Source organism: Canis lupus, chromosome 16, assembly GCF_048164855.1.
Source record: "Canis lupus baileyi chromosome 16, mCanLup2.hap1, whole genome shotgun sequence".
Classification (NCBI taxonomy): Eukaryota; Metazoa; Chordata; class Mammalia; order Carnivora; family Canidae; genus Canis; species Canis lupus.
Genome location: NC_132853.1, coordinates 7,042,756 through 7,060,808, shown reverse-complemented (window position 1 = coordinate 7,060,808; position 18,053 = coordinate 7,042,756). Strand labels below are relative to the sequence as shown.

General features: G+C 48.7%; 2 protein-coding genes across 2 annotated transcripts; both read left to right on the top strand.

Moving 5' to 3' along the window:
• The first annotated feature begins 24 nt into the window (after window positions 1-24).
• C16H9orf78 (chromosome 16 C9orf78 homolog) lies at window positions 25-6,954 on the top strand. The gene is made up of 9 exons (XM_072778300.1): window positions 25-213; window positions 552-611; window positions 1,564-1,615; window positions 1,747-1,817; window positions 2,577-2,654; window positions 3,398-3,595; window positions 4,456-4,592; window positions 4,686-4,784; window positions 6,305-6,954. The coding sequence occupies exons 1-9, from the start codon at window positions 131-133 to the stop codon at window positions 6,394-6,396; spliced, it is 870 nt and encodes a 289-aa protein (XP_072634401.1). The 5' UTR covers window positions 25-130; the 3' UTR covers window positions 6,397-6,954.
• A 1,210-nt stretch (window positions 6,955-8,164) lies between these two features.
• Window positions 8,165-15,565, top strand: TOR1A (torsin family 1 member A). The gene is made up of 5 exons (XM_072778298.1): window positions 8,165-8,404; window positions 8,842-9,107; window positions 10,415-10,590; window positions 10,688-10,815; window positions 14,946-15,565. The coding sequence occupies exons 1-5, from the start codon at window positions 8,227-8,229 to the stop codon at window positions 15,194-15,196; spliced, it is 999 nt and encodes a 332-aa protein (XP_072634399.1). The 5' UTR covers window positions 8,165-8,226; the 3' UTR covers window positions 15,197-15,565.
• The last annotated feature ends 2,488 nt before the right edge of the window (window positions 15,566-18,053 follow it).

The following is an 18,053-nucleotide window of genomic DNA, read 5'->3' as shown; positions in this document are numbered from 1 at the left end:
ACGAGCGTGGGGCGGGGCCGGGCGGGGCCGGCGCTGGGCTCGCTGCGCTCTGACCGCACTGCTACGCGCCGGAAGCAGCCCCGGCCCGGGCACAGGGGCGCGGCGGCGGGACCGCGGGGCCGGCGCTACCATGCCGGTCACCGGCAAGAGTTTCCGCCGGCGCCGGGCCGACTCGGAGTCGGAGGAAGATGAGCAGGACTCAGAGGAGGTTCGGTGCGTTTGGGATGGGGCTTTCAAGGGGCAAGAAGAGAGAGCCGCCCGTGGGACTCCGCCCCCGCGAGGCGCCTCTTTGTGAGCCGAGATTGTTGTCCCTTTCTGCAGACAAAAAAACTGAGGCTCCTAGGGTTGAGGCCCCCGCCGCAAGGCCGCACGGTTGGGAGAGGTGTCCCCAGGATGCACAGTGGATCTGACACCCAGTGGTTCTAAGCGCGGGGTCGTCTCCTGGACCATTGTGCCGGCCGTTCGGCATCTGGGCCGGGCACCCGTCGAAGCCGCCTTTTAAGGCTGGGTTCCGCCGAGGGTCTCTAAGTCTGTGCGTTGCCTTTTTTCAGATTAAAACTGGAAGAGACTCGCGAGGTGCAAAACTTGAGGAAGAGGCCCAACGGGGTGAGGTGGGTACCACCGGGGGACCCGGAGGAGGAGGAGGAGGCGGCGGCGGCGGTGGTGGCAGGGATACGCCCCCGCCTGGGTCGCCGTCGCCAAGACCTCAGAGCCTCTTCTCTTGACACACTGTAGGGCGTCCACTGCCCTGAAAGGAGTGCAGCGTTGTTTAAAGATGTTTAATCAGGAGATGGTCTCAGCTGTGTGGTCTTGAGGTTTGCTCCAGAGCTGCAGAAACGGGTTATTAACTCGTGGTTTTATTGCACCCGATATATTAACTCATGTTTTTCTTGGACCCGATTGTGAAATGCACATTTACTGTTAGAAGTGTGGAAAATTTAGAAAAGTGTAATCAGAAAAATAATCGGCGCCCATACTTCTCCCATCCACAGGTAACCAGTGTTAGCATTCAATGTTCTGGCCAATCTGTTTTGTCTCTTTTGTAGAGATTGTGAGTGCTTTCCTTCTATGCTGTTTGCAACTCATTTTCACATTTCGGGCATTAACATTGTGGGTTATTTTTCCAAAAAAACTTTTTAGGGGCAGCATAGTATTCTGCCACGTGCATGTGCCATAATTTGTCAGTTAATCCCCTACTTAGTAGGGGCCAAAACGTAAATGATCACCAAATAAGGGTGCAATAGGTATTTTTCTACATCTGCCTTCAGCTTCATTTTGCCCAAAGGCTAATCTTAGTAATGAGGTTTCCATGCCAAGATAATGTCAAATGGCCTTGTAAGAGAGTGTACCACTTCACCCTCCCCGCCCCCAACCCAGTGCTCGCGGAACTCCATTTCATGCTTGTAGGCTTTCCCATCTGGCTTTGAGGCCCACTCCTCAGACCTTGCCTTTGCTCTAATGTTGCAAACGTACAAACTTCCTAAGTGTTTTTTCTCATATCTCGGTTGTGCCATTTCTCTCTCACTCTCACTCTCTCACTTTTCCTTTTTTGTTTTTGCTCAGTGCTGTGGCCCTGCTGGTAGGAGAGAAGGTACAAGAAGAGACTACCCTAGTGGTAAGTTGTGGGGTCCTCCTTGGGTAATGGGAAGCTGTGGCTGCTCTCCAGTGGGTGGTTGTGTTTTTTAAAAAAGAAGGCTACTGCCAATTATATAGATGCTTCCTTTTAATTGTGTTTGCTTTCTGCAGGATGATCCCTTTCAGATGAAGACAGGTGGTATGGTGGACATGAAGAAACTGAAGGAAAGAGGCAAAGATAAGTAAGTGCAGGCATCACTGAGATACACATTAACCTATAGGCCCTGCCTGGGTCTGTGTGACCCCAGAGAGCTGGGGCCTGCAGCAGCAGCTTTAGTGAGACATCCTGAAGTTTCCTTTGTGCTTTGTAAAGGGTATGTAGCTTAAAAACAAATGAAAGCAGAAACTTTTTTTTTTAAGATTTTATTTATTTTAGAGAGTGTGTGTGTGCACACACATGCGCTGGCGGAGGGGCAGAGGGAGAGGGAGGGAGAGAATCTCCAGAAGATTCTGCTGAGCATGCAGCCCAGCGGGGGACTTGATCCCACAACCCTGAGATCTGGACCTGAGCCGAAATCAAGAGTTCGATGTTCAACCAACTGAGCCCTGCTGGCACCCCAAAAGCAAAAACTCTTGAAAAGTTAGCTTAGTGTGCTACAGATACTCTCCTTTCATAAAGGTGCATTGTTTAGTGTGTTTCAAATCCATGTAGAAGTTTTTTTTTTTTATGTCCTAAAAAGAACATAAAAACACAATTATAAAAATAGTAGAAAAGTAAGAAATAGAAGTATCTACTCATTCCCCAGAGAAATCTCCAGAGGCCAACAGTTTTGCTTTCTTCTGTTTCTTCTACTTATGTATCATATATATATTTTTTCCCAACCATAAGCACTTTTTTCCCCAACCATAAGTACTTTTTTGAGCACGTTTTGCTTGTATAATATCAAATTTGGCCTCACTGAGTTGTGACTTTAAGACTGCTTCATTGCTTCTCCTTTCAGGATCAGTGAAGAGGAAGACCTCCACCTGGGGACGTCATTTTCCGCAGAAACCAACAGAAGGGATGAGGATGCCGACATGTGGGTATCAGTTTGCTGTGAGTGATTAGGGGTTGACTCCAGCCAGATAGAATCCAAAATATTTAGTCACAGATGACATTATCCAGAATTATCCAAAGGCAGCAAAGTTGGCCTGTCACCCCACCTAGGCTTTCCTAAAAATTCATTTTTTTTTTAAGATTTTTAATTTATTTCTTCATGAGAGACAGAAAGAGAGAGAGAGGCAGAGAGACACAGGCAGAGGGAGAAGCAGGCTCCATGCAGGGAGCCCGATGTGGGACTCGATCCCAGGACTCTAGGATCACGACCTGAGCCGAAGGCAGATGCTTAACCGCTGAGCCACCCAGGCATCCCCCTAAAAATTCTTTAAAAGGGTGGTTCTTGGGATTTTAGATTCCTTGACTAGTAATATTTTCCTGAACATTGTAGGAAGAAACATCGGACTTGCCCACTTTTTTGTTAACAAGACTTAAACAAATGACTACATCTACCATTATCATTCTGTCTTCAATGAGCCTTACATCTATTAACATCAATAGATTGGGAGGGCATAATGTCATAATAGAGGTTACTGCTTTAAGTTGAAAAAAGTTTGCTTGATGAAAAAATTCAAGTTATTTTTCTGTATCTCATTTTTCCATGAACTGATGAAAACTTCATGGACCATCACTGCCCTGTGGGCCAGTGTTGGGGATCACTAATTTCAAAGACATGTTTTGTGAACTTCCTGCCTCTCCCTGAGGCCTGTGGCTTTCTCATTTCAGGATGAAGTACATTGAGACAGAGCTGAAAAAGAGGAAAGGGATTGTGGAACATGAAGAACAGAAAGTCAAGCCAAAGAATGCAGAGGACTGTCTCTACGAACTTCCAGAAAACATCCGTGTTTCCTCAGCAAAGAAGACCGAAGAGATGCTTTCCAACCAGATGCTGAGCGGCATCCCCGAGGTGGACCTGGGCATCGAGTACGTTTCAGACTCCTGGTCTGGCCTCTCTCCTGCCCCTAGCCCACTGAAGAGCGCTCTGCTTTCCAGTTAAGGGGACTGTCTCCTTGGAAACTCACAAATAACAACTATATTTTCTCTGGCAGGTTGAGATGTTTGTGCCCACAGTGTCTCTGGAGGATTAGTTGGTGTTATGAGACTTAAGGGACAGTCTCCTGAAAGCAAAAGTGTGCTGTTTTGTTTCTTGAGATACAGTAGCATTATATTGGTTTCAGGTATACAACATAATGATTCGATATTTGGGTTTTTTGTTGTTGTTGTTGTTTTTATTTATGATAGTCTCACAGAGAGAGAGAGAGGCAGAGAGAGAAGCAGGCTCCATGCACCGGGAGCCCGACGTGGGATTCGATCCCGGGTCTCCAGGATCGCGCCCTGGGCCAAAGGCAGGCGCCAAACCGCTGCGCCACCCAGGGATCCCTGATTCGATATTTGTATACAAGTGTTTGCTTTTATTCTTTGTTCACAGCTCTTCAGTTCTATTCAGACCCTTGTATTCCTCTCTTTTATTCTAGCAGGAGCAATGTTGAAGGCTTACCTACCCCATGATCCTCCTTTTTATTTTTTGCAAAACCTCTGCTCTAACACAGGATTGTTATGGAAGAAATACGATGGTCAGAATCCTCTTTGGGTGCTGTAGGAAGTTGGAAGACATCTAGATTCCCTCCTCTTTTCTGGACTTCTAGCTTTGGTAAACTGTAGAGCACTGTGCTCCAAGAAAGTGGATCTCCTTATGCACTGGTGGGCTTCTAGCCTGACCATTAATTCTGTCTGAGGACCAAAGGTAAGGCAATCTAACACATGTGGTTCCTTTTTCCCCACAGTGCTAAAATAAAAAATATCATTTCCACGGAGGATGCCAAGGCCCGTCTGCTGGCAGAGCAGCAGAACAAGAAGAAAGACAGTGAGACATCTTTCGTGCCCACCAACATGGCCGTGAATTATGTGCAGCACAACCGATGTAAGCTCTGGGGAAGTAGCCCTGCCACATTGGTGTGAGGTCCCCTCGTTCCCATACTTTGTCTGACACATTCCCTGGTCTCTTTTGATCCAGTTTATCATGAGGAGCTCAATGCCCCCGTACGGAGAAACAAAGATGAGCCCAAAGCCCGACCCTTGAGAGTGGGTGACACCGAGAAGCCAGAGCCTGAGCGTGAGTGTATCAGAGGCCTAAGAGCTGCCTGGAGCAGTCATTGGGGCCCGTGGAGGCAGGGTGGACTTTGGCTGGGGTAGAGCCTGGGCTGTGGGGCCAGGGCACCTGGGTTCCACTCTGTGCTCTGGACCATGGCCATGTGCCTTCCCCTTTCCAGGCCTCGGTTTACTCATCTGTAAATGGGGATAGTAATAAAACCACACATTTGGGGTTGCTCCGAGGATTCACTGGGCTATCAAATACAATAGAGAATTAAAAAACTAGGACATTTCAATGAGCAAAAATAAATTAAAAGTTACTCACAGTTTCACCCAAAGATATGCGCTGCTAACATTTTTATGTATAACCTTCCAGACTTTAAAAAAACGTGTATAGAAACATATACTGTATACATACAATAGGATCTCATAGATTTTTACTTAGTAGTGTGCCCTCCATGTCTCTCTATGACAGTAGATAGATATTTTACTGTTGAGTGGCCATCTCATGTTCTACTGTAGGGATATACTGTAGTTCCCTCTGGCTGGACACTTAGGTTGTTTCTCATCTTTCCCTTTTATTTATTTATTTTTTTTTTCATCTTTCCCTTTTTTTTTTTTTTTTAATTTTTTTATTTATTTATGATAGTCACAGAGAGAGAGAGAGAGGCAGAGACATAGGCAGAGGGAGAAGCAGGCTCCATGCACCGGGAGCCTGATGTGGGATTCGATCCTGGGTCTCCAGGATCGCGCCCTGGGCCAAAGGCAGGCGCCAAACCGCTGCGCCACCCAGGGATCCCCCCATCTTTCCCTTTTAAACACTGTTTTTGCCTATATCATGTCCTTAGGCTCCAGGCCAAGAAGTCACCAAATGCTCCTCTAAAAGTGGGGTGATTTGTTCCCCCACTAGCAACATCCAGCTGTGTCCCTTTCCCTCTTGCTAACCAGCACCAGTGGGAGGAGGGGGGATGATCCTAAGGAAAAGCTGAGCAGGCTATTGTTTTCCTTTCCCTCCTACTTGGGAAATTATTTTCTGTACCATCTTGGTTGCATAGTCTTTGATTGCCAGAGTTTTGTGTTATTCACACATAGTAAGCAAGGACTTTGGTGTCACCAGACTTGGGTTCAACTCTCAACCTACTTTTGCTTTCTGAGCGACCCTGAGGAAGTCACTCTGGACAGTGATGGCAACATGCCCCTGTTCGAATTGCTGTGAAGGTTAAAAGAAGTCATATCTGAAAGTGTTAAGCACCAGGCCTTGTACATAGCCAGATTCTCACTGCAGTGAAACACCGACTGTCTGGCCACCTAGTCTGCTGCTGACATCTGCATATACCACCATACTATCACTTGACTCCACCCTATGTTAATTTTCATTCACTCAATAACAAGTATTTACTGAGGCCCTACCAGGTTCCTATTTACCAAGGTAGGCACTGGGGCTCCTGTGGGGAATGAGACGGGCTTGGTCCTAGCCTAAGCAGAGCTGAAACCCATCAGTGGCTTCCAACACGGCAAACAGCTTTTTCTCTTCCTTTGCAGGGTCCCCTCCTAACCGCAAGCGTCCTGCTAATGAGAAGGCCACTGACGACTATCACTATGAGAAGTTCAAGAAGATGAACAGACGGTACTAAGGGTGGGAGAAGGGAGAAGTTGCAGACTGGGATGTAAATAGTGTTGTCCCTCCCATACTCCCTTGACGAAATGCTTCTTGAACAGAAGTTTGCTTCTGTTCTATTTGCTAGCAGACCATTCCAAAAACAGTCCTGCTGCTTACCTGCTGGATTTTTCAGGCACTGCATTTATAACCTTCTGAAACAATGTGTAGTTTCCCTATTTGGGGACAAATTCTATTCTTGTGAGCGTTATTAAATCTTGTTTGTAAATATGTTGACTTTCTCTTAATATTGGCCCTGAGTCTGGAGGAAACAGCTGTTCAGAGTGAGATAAACTCTTTAGGTTGTGCTGCTAATTATTATATATGCAATCGTGTCTTCTACTTTCAAATACCTGGAGTTCAGAGATACATCCTTCACTGTTTATGATGGATCCACCTGACAGCAGGAAAATCTAGGATGGGATCAAAGGGACACTGATATTTTTTGACTTTTACAGTCACCTGTTTTCACTAAGAAAGAGAAACAGTTTCTATCATTTTTAGGACTTAAGTATTAAATATGAAATGAATCCAACCTTCTTGTTTGTATTGTGTCTCCTTATACTAACACTAGGTAATGTGTTGTGAGCCTGGAGGTGGGGGTTGGTAGCTCAAAAGCAAAATTTGTTTACTGAGAGATTTTCTCTTCGAGTTTAAAAGACTTCGGCAGGCTCCAATCAGCTGGCTGTTGGGGGCAGTGCCCCCTGTGCTTTCATTTACCTGAGCACTTATACAAGTTGAGATGAGAAAAGAGCCAGTTTGGTTGACCTTTGGGCTGATTTTTAGAGTGGATGTTGTGGTTAGAGACTTTGGCTTGGAGTCTGAGCTGAGCCCTGTTCACAGCCTATTTTGCCCTTGGACAGATCTCTTTCCCTCTGAGCTTGTTTTCTCATCTGTAAAATGGAGACAGTGTTTTATTTTTGTATTTTTTCCTCCATTAAAATGCATGGTCAGTGAAGGCAGGAATCACATCTACCTCATTTTCTTAAATCCCCAAAGTCTAGTCCATAACCCGACACATGGGGAATCCTCAAAACCCTGAGTGAATGAGTGTAAGTAATTTTTCTGGAGAAATCTGAGGAACACGACCTCATCGAGGTGGTGAAGGTCAATAATAGTCATAAATCATGTTGCTGTATCATTCATATCATGTCATGAAAATAGCACCGTACCCACATCTAGAATGTTCCTCCCCAACGCTGTTGTCCCCAGTCTAATAATGAGAAAAACATCCCATCCCAACAGCGGGGTATCCTACAAAAAATTTGACCAACACTCCCCCAAAACTGCCAAGGTCATCAAAACCAAGGAGAGCTTGAGAAAGTCTCAGCCAAGGAGGAGACTAAGGAGACATGAGAACGAAATATAATGTATCGTGGATGGGATCCTAGCTCAGATACAGGACGTCAGGTAAAAACTTAAGGAAAACTGAACAAATTTTAGTTCTATCAATATAGGTTCATTATTTTAAATGAATATAACATACTAGTATGTTAATAAGAGAAATTACGTGGGAGGGCATACCTCGCTGTACTTACTCAACTTTTCCATATAGCTAAAATTGTTCCCAGAAAATAGGCTTACTTTTAAAATAGTGCCGCCCCCACCCCCGCGGCCTCCGGCGCTCAGGTGCTCGCCTCCCGGAAGCGGGAGAAGGTTCCGCCCCACCCCGCACAAAGATGGCGACACGAGGAGGCCCGCCCCGCACAAAGATGGCGGCCGCGTCGGGGAGGAACCGGAAGCGCGGTCTGGCCGTAGCGCCGGTCCGCGGCAGCGCCAGAACGCGCGGGGCGGCGCGGGTCCGGGCATGAAGCTGGGCCGGGCCGTGCTGGGCCTGCTGCTGCTGGCGCCGTTGGCGGTGCGGGCGGTGGAGCCCATCAGCCTGGGACTGGCCCTGGCCGGCGTCCTCACCGGCTACATCTACCCGCGCCTCTACTGCCTCTTCACGGAGTGCTGCGGTCAGAAGCGGAGCCTCAGCCGGGAGGGTAGGGCGCGCGGGCGGCCGCGGGGCGGGGCCGGGCCGGGAGATCGGGGGCCGCAGCCGGAGCGGCTCCCGGCCACGACTGGGGACGGGCCAGCGTTGGTCGCAGACCCGAGCAGGCGGGCTGCGGGCCGGGCCGCCTCCTCCGCCGAGAGTTTCGCTTCTTCCCAGCTGGGGCGGGAGGGGTGGTGGGAAGTGTCCGGGCGGCCCCCTCCTGCGCGGCGGGGCGGGGCGGGGCGGGGCGGGGCGGGGCGGGGCGCGGCCTCCAGCCTCCAGCCCCCAGCCTCCAGCCCCCCGCCCCCCGCCCCCCGCCCCCCGCGGCTCGCCGGGTGCTCCAGCAGCTTCTCCGGCCTCGCCCGCGGCCCCACGCGCCCGTACGCGCCTCGGCCAGCTCGCGCCAGACACAGACACCCCCTCGCTGACTAGCTTTGTTTTTCCCAGCGCTGCAGAAGGATCTGGACAGCAAGCTCTTTGGACAGCATCTCGCAAAGAAAGTCATCTTAAATGCTGTGTCTGGCTTCATAAGCAACCCGAAGCCGAAGAAACCTCTCACCCTTTCTCTGCACGGGTGGACGGGCACGGGCAAAAATTTTGTCAGCAAGATCATCGCGGAGAATATTTACGAGGGAGGTCTGAACAGTGACTATGTCCACCTGTTTGTGGCCACCCTGCACTTTCCACATGCCTCCAACATCACCCTGTATAAGGCAAGAGCAGAATTTTGGAATCCTTCCTGGATGATGCAGGGTTGGGGGTTTCTTTGTTGTGGGGTAGGATTTGGGGATTGTGAGTTAGAATGAGTGAGCCCTGGGCAGCCCCGGTGGCACAGTGGTTTAGCGCCGCCTGCCTGCAGCCCGGCGGTCCCAGGCCTGGAGACCCAGGATCGAGTCCCACGTTGGGCTTCCTGCATGGAGCCTGCTTCTCCCTCTGCCTGTGTCTCTGCCTCTCTCTCTCTGTAACTATCATAAATAAATAAAAATTAAAAAAAAATTTTAAAAAAAAAGATTTATTTATTTATTCAGAGAGAGCGAGAGAGAGGCAGAGACACAGGCAGAGGGAGAAACAGGCTCCATGCACCGGGAGCCCAATGTGGGATTCGATCCCGGGTCTCCAGGATCGCGCCCTGGGCCAAAGGCAGGCGCCAAACCGCTGCGCCACCCAGGGATCCCTAAATAAATCTTTAAAAAAAAAAATTAAAAAAGAATGAGTGAGCCCTGAAGACGTCTACACGTGTGGGTTCCCCCTTTGAAAGGTGTGGAAGTTAGGAGGGTTTGACATGTATGGGGCGGTTATACCATCCAGGCTCTGTGGTGGTTGCTGAAAACGGCCCGGTATGATTCTCAGTCCAGTAAGTGGGGTTAGAGGTGAATGTCATTACGTCCAACCTAAGGAGCATCACATTTCACTCAGTGTGTAAAAGAGGACACATTTCTAGAAAGGCCTAAGGCTGTTTAGTTGAAGTGTTACAAACTGCTTTTACTGTTTAACTCACTGATTAATAACCTGGACTTTGGCGGCAGACACACCAGGTTGTGAGTCCTAACTCTCCCACCTGCCAGCTGTGTCATCTTGGGACTGAAGAAGCCTGGTGTGCACACAGGATACGTATTAACATCGCCATTTTAATGAGAAGGACCAGTAATTCAGTGACACGGCATCACTATGATATCCGCACAGCACAGGAATTATAATCAACGTGGGGCTTTGGAGTCAGGCAGGGCAGGGTTCAGATCCCAGCTCTACCACGTACTAATTTTGTAATCTTGGGCAAGATGATGAAGCTCTGTACCTCAGTCTCCTTATCTATAAAATGGGTATGATAACATGCGCTGCATGGAGTTGTGAGGAACCAAGGAGCTTGTGTGTAAAGTTCTTAGTACAGTGCCGAGCACGCAGTGAGCCTTCCGTAAACACGGCCATTGTGGAAACAGTTGTAGCGTTGACGCTTATGCCAGTTGTTTTCCATTGTACTTGCTGAGAACTTTGTGTTGGCTTTTCCCCTTTGTCACTCAAGGACCAGTTACAATTGTGGATACGTAGCAACGTGAGCGCCTGTGCCAGATCCATCTTCATATTCGATGAGATGGACAAGATGCATGCCGGCCTCATAGATGCCATCAAACCTTTCCTAGACTATTATGATCATGTGGATGGGGTTTCCTACCAGAAAGCCATCTTCATATTTCTCAGGTAAGGTCCAGGCCGGGACATGATTGAAGAACCCTGAGCCCAAGTCCGTGGGCTTCGGAACAAAGCCCAGTCCTCACTCACCGGCATTCTGTTGCAGCAATGCTGGAGCAGAAAGGATCACAGACGTGGCTTTGGACTTCTGGAGGAGTGGAAAGCAGAGGGAAGAGATCCGGCTCAAAGACATGGAGCCGGCCTTGTCTGTGTCGGCCTTCAATAACAAGAACAGTAAGTGCCCGCTTTTACTAACCTCTCTCATTCATGACTCTCTGTCACTAAGCTGTAGATCATTGGCATCACCATGGCCCGGGAGCTGGCTAGAAATGCCACTTCTCAGTCCCTTCTTCAGACCTACTGAGGCAGAATTTCTTGGAAGAATTTGTGTTAAGCTCCAAGTGGCTTTTATATACCCTAAAGTTTGGAAAGTGCTGTTCTAAAGAAAGAGGGACGTTCTTGATTACCAAGGTCTTAAAAACTAGTTCCTTGTTTTCTTTAGCTATATCCTATTTCTTTGTGGAAGAAAAGCAGGCAGCTGAGCAAAGAAGGGCTGCTGTAGTTGTGCCTCCAAAAGAGAGGACCTCTCAGGTCCCTTTCTTTTCTGTGTTGCCCAGGAACTGAGGTTCTGTGCACAAGAATAACAGCCAAGCAGTGGGTGGGCCCTTGTTCTGCACTGGACACCATGTAGAACGTTCTACCTGCAGATATCCTCTGATCTCCACAATAACTTTGTGGGGTAGAAACTGTCACTGTCCCCAAGGAAACTGAGGCCCAGAGGGAGCCACTTGCCCTAGGCCGCCCAGCCTGTTTGGTGTCTTTGATCCCAGAGCCTGAGCCTTTCACTGCCAAACTCCTGGTTTTCCCAGTGTACTCACACACCTTTGACCTTGAACCCTTAGAGGGAGGAAGACCCCACAATGCAGAATGATTCACCAGGTTACCTGGGAGCCATGCGGGCTGTTACCATTAAAGTCTGCTTTGTTCAGTTTCCTTCATGAGCTTAGAAAACAAAAATTCTCCTTTGAAATAAGGAATTTGTGGTATTGCAGAAATATGTGAACAGTATGGGGTGTTTTTGCTTTTTTATTATTATTATTATTATTTATTCATGAGAGACACAGAGAGAGAAAATGGCAGAGACACAGGCAGAGGGAGAAGCAGGCTCCATGTAGGGAGCCCGATGTGGGACTGGATCCCAGGTCCCCAGGATCAGGCCCTGGGCCGAAGACAGCGCTAAACCGCTGAGCCACCCAGGCTGCCCAGTATGGAGTGTTTTGTATCTGTTTGTGTAGCTGGAGTATTTACTCTGAAAGCCAGGATATTTTGTAACCTGTCGGATGGTTTCCTGGCATGCAAGCAGTATGAACACATGCACTAGAAGCCTTAGCCTAAATGCTGCAGCAAGATGAGGCCAGTTGCCTAGAACCCATGTGCTGGGAGGTTACAAAGGGTTCCAGAGAATAAGCTTCAGAATTGACCGACCTGGCCATTTCTGATTGTGGCCTCAGGCAGATGGCTGAACTCATTCATTCATTCATTCCACAGATGTTTATTGAGCACCTACTAGGTAACAGGCACTAGTCTAGCTGGGGACATCGCAGTGAACAAAAGCAAATCCTTATCCTCAAGGAGTTTATATCCTAATGGTAATAAATAAGGAAGGAAGTGGGTCGGATGATGGGATATGTGTATCTATGTAGAGATAGAGATATGTTTTCCTCTCCACCCCCAATAGGTAAAAAGTAAGTTAATAAAGAGGGCTTGAGGGTACTGGACTAAGGATGGGCTACAGTTTTAAATAGAGTGGTCAGGAATGGCTCACTGTGAGGGTGACATTTGAGCTGTTCCAAGGATGAGGGTGTGAGCCATGTGGATACCACAGGGAACAGCATTCCATCAGAGGGAACAGCACATGCAGGGCCCTGAGGTGGGGGTATGCCCAGGATTCCTGTGGGGGTCCAGGAGGAACAAAGGAGAAGAGGGGGTCAGATAAGAGGTGAGACTTGCACTGGCAGTACTGGTCATGGAAGGCCCAGAGAGCCATTGAGAGGCTTTGGGTTTGACTCCTAATGGAGGAGGGAGCCCCTAGAGTGTTTTGAGCAAACAGTGACATGACCAGGCTTGGTTTTAAGTGAACAGACTGAAGGCAGCAGAGGCAGGGACACAGGCAGGAGCTGTCCGACAGTGTAGACAGTGTCCTTGTGCCAGCAGTGGGATCGGGCGACATGGTGTGATGAGGATGCATTTTGAAAGGAGAAACATTTAGAAGGTGCAGTCACATTTCCTGAAGGATCGGTGTGGTAATGAGAGAGCACCGAATCAGGGATCCGGCTTGCTCAGTGGAAAGGGTGGCACTGCCATTTCAGGGGACAGACTATGGAATTGCAAGTTTGTGGGGCCAGATGGGAGATGGAGACAGTTGTGGACGGTGAGCGAGGCACCCCTGTAGAGATCAGGGTAGATGTTTGGCTGTTCAGTGGGGTTCCCCAGGGGTGCTCAGCTAAGGGTACAGATTGGGGAGTGGTCGTCTATAGGTGATTTCTCAAGAGACTGAGATCCTTGTCCTGCCAGAGCACTTCCCGTGGTGCTGTTCTGGCCGTGTGGGCTCTGCGCGGAGGTCACCTTCTCAGCTGGGCCTTGGCTGCCCACCCTGGCCAAGTAGCCTGTCCTCCTTGCCCACTCGCCCCATTTCAGTGCTCACAGCCCCGGTCACTATCTGAAATTGTGAACCGGCTTATCAGGGTGTGAATCCCTGAGGGCAGCATCCATGTCTGCCTGGCTCCATGCTCTCTCCCCAGGGTGTAGGGCTTGCCTTGCCTGACACAGCAGGCCTTCAGGAAATGAGCTGTCCCACTTGTTAGCCACTAGCGTTCTTTCCCATGGCCATACTCCACCCCATCCAGGCAGTGAGATCGTTATTGAGCACCAGTTCCATGCAAAGCACTGCTAAGAAAGGAAAGAGTATGTTTTTTGTGATTTATAAGAAGAAATATGTATTAGCTCTTTGTCACCATTTCTGGTACAATTCTCCTAAAACACTCAGAATTTCCTAAGTAACAAGAGCCATAAAGATGTCTTGATATTTATAACAAACTTGTTAACCAAACCTGAGTTTGTGTAAATAAGAGGACTTTGGGGAAGCATCTAAGGGGCATGCTCCGGTTTCCAGGGGAACCAAGCATTGTACCTGGAGGGTTGGAACTTTCAGCGCCATTCCGTGACCCCTGGGGAGAGGCCAGGGGCTGGAGGTGGAATCAGTCACCAGTGGCAATCAGGGATTTGATCAGACATGCCTATGTAACGAAGCTTCCATAAATATACAAAAGAATGGAGGTTCAGAGAGCTTCCAGATTGAACGCATGGAGGGTGGGGGGAGAGTGGTCCCCTGGGAGGGGGCATAGAAGCCTCACATCCTTTCTGCATTCCCTGCCCTCTGCGTCTCTTCCATCTGGGTGATAGGCTTTTACTGAACTGAATTGTAGCACACCCAGCTAGTATTGGAGAATTGCTTAAAGGTGTGGAAAAAAAAAAAAAAAACCCTCCACATGTCAGAATTGGTGTCAGAGTGAGACCAGAATTAAGGCACCAGAGTTAAGCAGCAAAGCAGAACAGAAACTGTTCCAAGTGTGGAAGTGCTGGGTGTGATCCAGCAGCAGGTGAGCTATTGTCAGGAGGGAGCGTGTGCTGGGTCCCCCCGGGAATCCAGGAGGGGATGTGACTGGGTCAGTGGGTGGGTGCACATAGAGCCAGCACTCATCCTTGGTGAAAACACGCAGCAAAATCTGTACCCTGTGGCCGCACCAGAGTGCTGTGTTCACACAGTATGGTGCTGAGGGTTCTAGTTCTCGGTCTCTCAATGCCCCATGTGGTTTGGATGTGCTGTGTGTTTGCACGTGCGGGCAGCGGTGCCGGTTTCTGCCCTGTTGCTGATCCAGCTGCCAAAAGTCCAGTGAGTCTGGGTTCCCCAAGTAAAGGAGTGGCTAGTCCCTCCCTGGGGACTCCCTTCTCCTTGAGCTTTCTCTGAAACCCTGCCAGCCTGGAGACCTGGTCCCCTCCGTACTGCCCTCCGCCTCTGCTTGTTCCCAGCAGCCTGGGTTCGTTTGTCTCTCTCCCGCTTCAGATCTGTAGGTCCATCCAAGAAACCTCCCCTGAGCCCGAGGCATAAGGAAGGTGCCACGTCACCTGTGCTTTACTCTCATGAAGGCATCACAGCTTGATTGTGCCCATGGACAGGTCCCAGGTTACTTCTGCCTCATTGGATCGTGGGCCCCACCTCCGTGTCTGGCGCCTAGTGGATGTGTGAGGGATGGATGGGTGGGCAGGTGGACAATGGATGAACAGCCCCTTTTTCTTTTTCCCAGGTGGCTTCTGGCATAGCAGCCTAATTGACCGAAATCTCATTGATTATTTTGTTCCCTTCCTCCCCCTGGAATATAAACACCTAAAAATGTGCATCAGAGTTGAAATGCAGTCCCGAGGCTTTGATATTGATGAGGACATTGTCACCAAAGTGGCCGACGAGATGACATTTTTCCCCAAAGAAGAGAGAGTTTTCTCTGACAAAGGCTGCAAAACCGTGTTCACCAAGTTAGATTACTACTACGATGACTGACACGGCACTGGAGTTGCTTCAAGTTGGAACACTCTGCTCTTTTCCCATATCTCCCCCAGCTCCATACACTGGAAGAGGACTAAAGTGAATGCTTCCTGTGGGACAGGACAGGCATTGCCCCAGGCAGTGTTCATCCAGAGAGCCTTGCCAGTGTCCTACCCTACAGATCGTGGACTTCGAAAGAGCCCCCAGAGCGTTCAGAGGAGGAAGCAGCTCCCAATCCACTCGGCCCAGGGCTCATGATTTTTTAAAAATCATGTTTTAATCTTAAGTGTTTCTGTTTCAAGGAAGGACGTCTAAGTTTTATTGAAAATGTGGTAACTTTATTTAAAATGGTTTTTAACATTATGAGAAACTTTTCAGGCTCTACATTGCTGGCTTTGTGTGTTTTTTTAAGTTCCTGTCACCATATCATCTAATGTTTTGTCTTTACTGCAAAAAAGCACAAGCCTGGGTCCTTGGCATGTAGTCCCTAAGATGGCATACCCGGGGACAAAGGCTGGAGCAGTGGTCAGACCTGTCACGGGATGACCATCGCGAGCAAGGGGCAAGGAAGTGTTTAAATAAAAGGACAAGTGTATAAGAGAACACTCAGGCAAGTCACAGATAAGCCTTAAATCCCCTTTCCAACTTCCAATCTCAGTAACATTGTGAACTATGGGAATGATCTTAGCAACATTGTGAACATTTGTTAGAAACAGTTTCCTTGAAAGAAAAGTCTTTCTGGGCAGTCCTGGTGGCTCAGTGGTTTAGCGCCACCTTCAGCCCAGGGCCTGATCCTGGAGACCCATGATCGAGTCCCACATCAGGCTCCCTGCATGGAGCCTGCTTCTCCCTCTGCCTGTGTCTCTCATGAATAAATAAATAAAATCTTAAAAAAAAAAAAAAAAAAAAAAAGAAAAGAAAAATCTTTCCAGCTTGTCACTTGCCAGTCATTCAGCTTTGCAAAGGAAGACCCTTCTCTGTTTTCCATTCCTGAATGAGCCATGTGTTGTCTGGCAAGTTTTGCCATATTTTTAAAAACTGCACTCATTATTAGCCTTTGTAATTTTGTTTTAAAGATTTTATTTATTTAGGACATTTGGGTAGTTCAGTGGTTGAGTGGCTGCCTTTGGGTCAGGTCGTGATCCCGGGGGTCCTGGGATCAAGTCCCACATGGAGCTTGCTTCTACCTCTGCCTGTCTCTGCCTCTCTCTCTTATCATGTCTCTCAGGATCTTTCTTTCTTTTTTTCTTTCTTTCTTTCTTTCTTTCTTTCTTTCTTTCTTTCTTTCTTTCTTTCTTTCTTTCGACCTTTTTCCTTCTAAAAATATTTTATTTATTTGAGAGAGACATCGAGAATACAAGTGGGGGGCAAGGGGCGGGGAAGGGGAGGCAGATTGCCCACTGAGCAGGGAGCCTGACACAGGGCTTGATTCCAGGACCCTGAGATCATGACTTGAGACAGAGGCAGACACTTAACTGAGCCACCCAGGTGCCCCATTAATTTTTGTTGTTTAATGAGAACCCCCAAAACCTCTTAGAAAAGCTTAACTGCCCCCCATCCACCCCGAGGATGCCAAGAATAGTGTTTTTTACTTACAACTTCAAACAGCTACTATTTTACAATAAAATTATAATTTGTGAATACACCTTTAAAGGAGAAAAAAGCCCTCCAGTATAGATCTTCTGTGCCTCAGCTATGAAGTAAGACCTAACCGGTGCAGTGCAGGCTGGAGTGAAGTCTAGTGTAGGGACTCTGAGGATCCCTACTTGCTCTTTGCTCCGCTGCATTGGGCTTCATGGCACTCTTGACACCCAGCTGTGGAGTCAAATCTAGAGACATAATCCCACCTGAGATGCCAGGCGGAGTACAGACCACTGTTAGGAGGCTGCACATACCTGTATGTAACATCCACGTGTGCCTGCAGGCCGAGGACCAGCTGGCACCTCGCTGCCACAGGACCCCTCTGCCTCGTGGTACCTGGCCTGCAAAGAGCCTCCTTAATCTTTTTTAAATTTTTTTTTTTTTTTATGATAGTCACAGAGAGAGAGAGGCAGAGACACAGGCAGAGGGAGAAGCAGGCTCCATGCACCGGGAGCCCGATGTGGGACTCGAGCCCAGGTCTCCAGGATTGCGCCCTAGGCCAAAGGCAGGCGCTAAACCGCTGCGCCACCTAGGGATCCCCAGAGCCTCCTTAATCTTTAAGGGCGTCCAGGCCTCCTAAGGACAGCTGCAAGTGTTGGGTCTTTTTTTTTTCTTTTTTAAGATTTTTTTATTTATTCATTTGAGAGGGCGAGGGCATAAGATAGGAGGGTCAGATGGAGAGGAGGAAGCAGACTCCCTGATGAGCAGGGAACCCCATGTGGGGCTCAATCCCAGGACCCCAGGATCATGACCCGAACCGAAGGCAGAGGCTTAACCGGCTGAGCCACACAGGTGCCCCAAGTGTGGGAAGGTTTATATAGAGCAGAAGTTGGCCTGTTGGCCTGTTCCCAGGAGTCACAGATGGGGCTAATTGTTTTGAGAGGCAGCCCCAGCACCTGAGAGCCCCTAGTTAGGGAACACAGGAGTCCCCTGACTTAATTCAGCAAGTTCAGTCTTTGTAGATGAGGCAGTACAGGGTGGAGCAGAAACTGCACCAGGCTGGGAAGCAGACCCGGAAAGTTCTGTCTCAGGACTTGAGCACCTTCAAGTGACAAATGAGGGGAAGAGGTGAGATGTTGAAGAGGGTTTGAACTTTCTAGAAAGTAGCTGGCTCATCCTCAGGCCTGGAAAGAGGGTTGGTATTAACGATTCACTCACAGGTAAGAGGCCAGGTGGAGTGCGACCGAACTGATACCTGGTTAGCTTCACTAGGATTTCACTTTACCAGTTC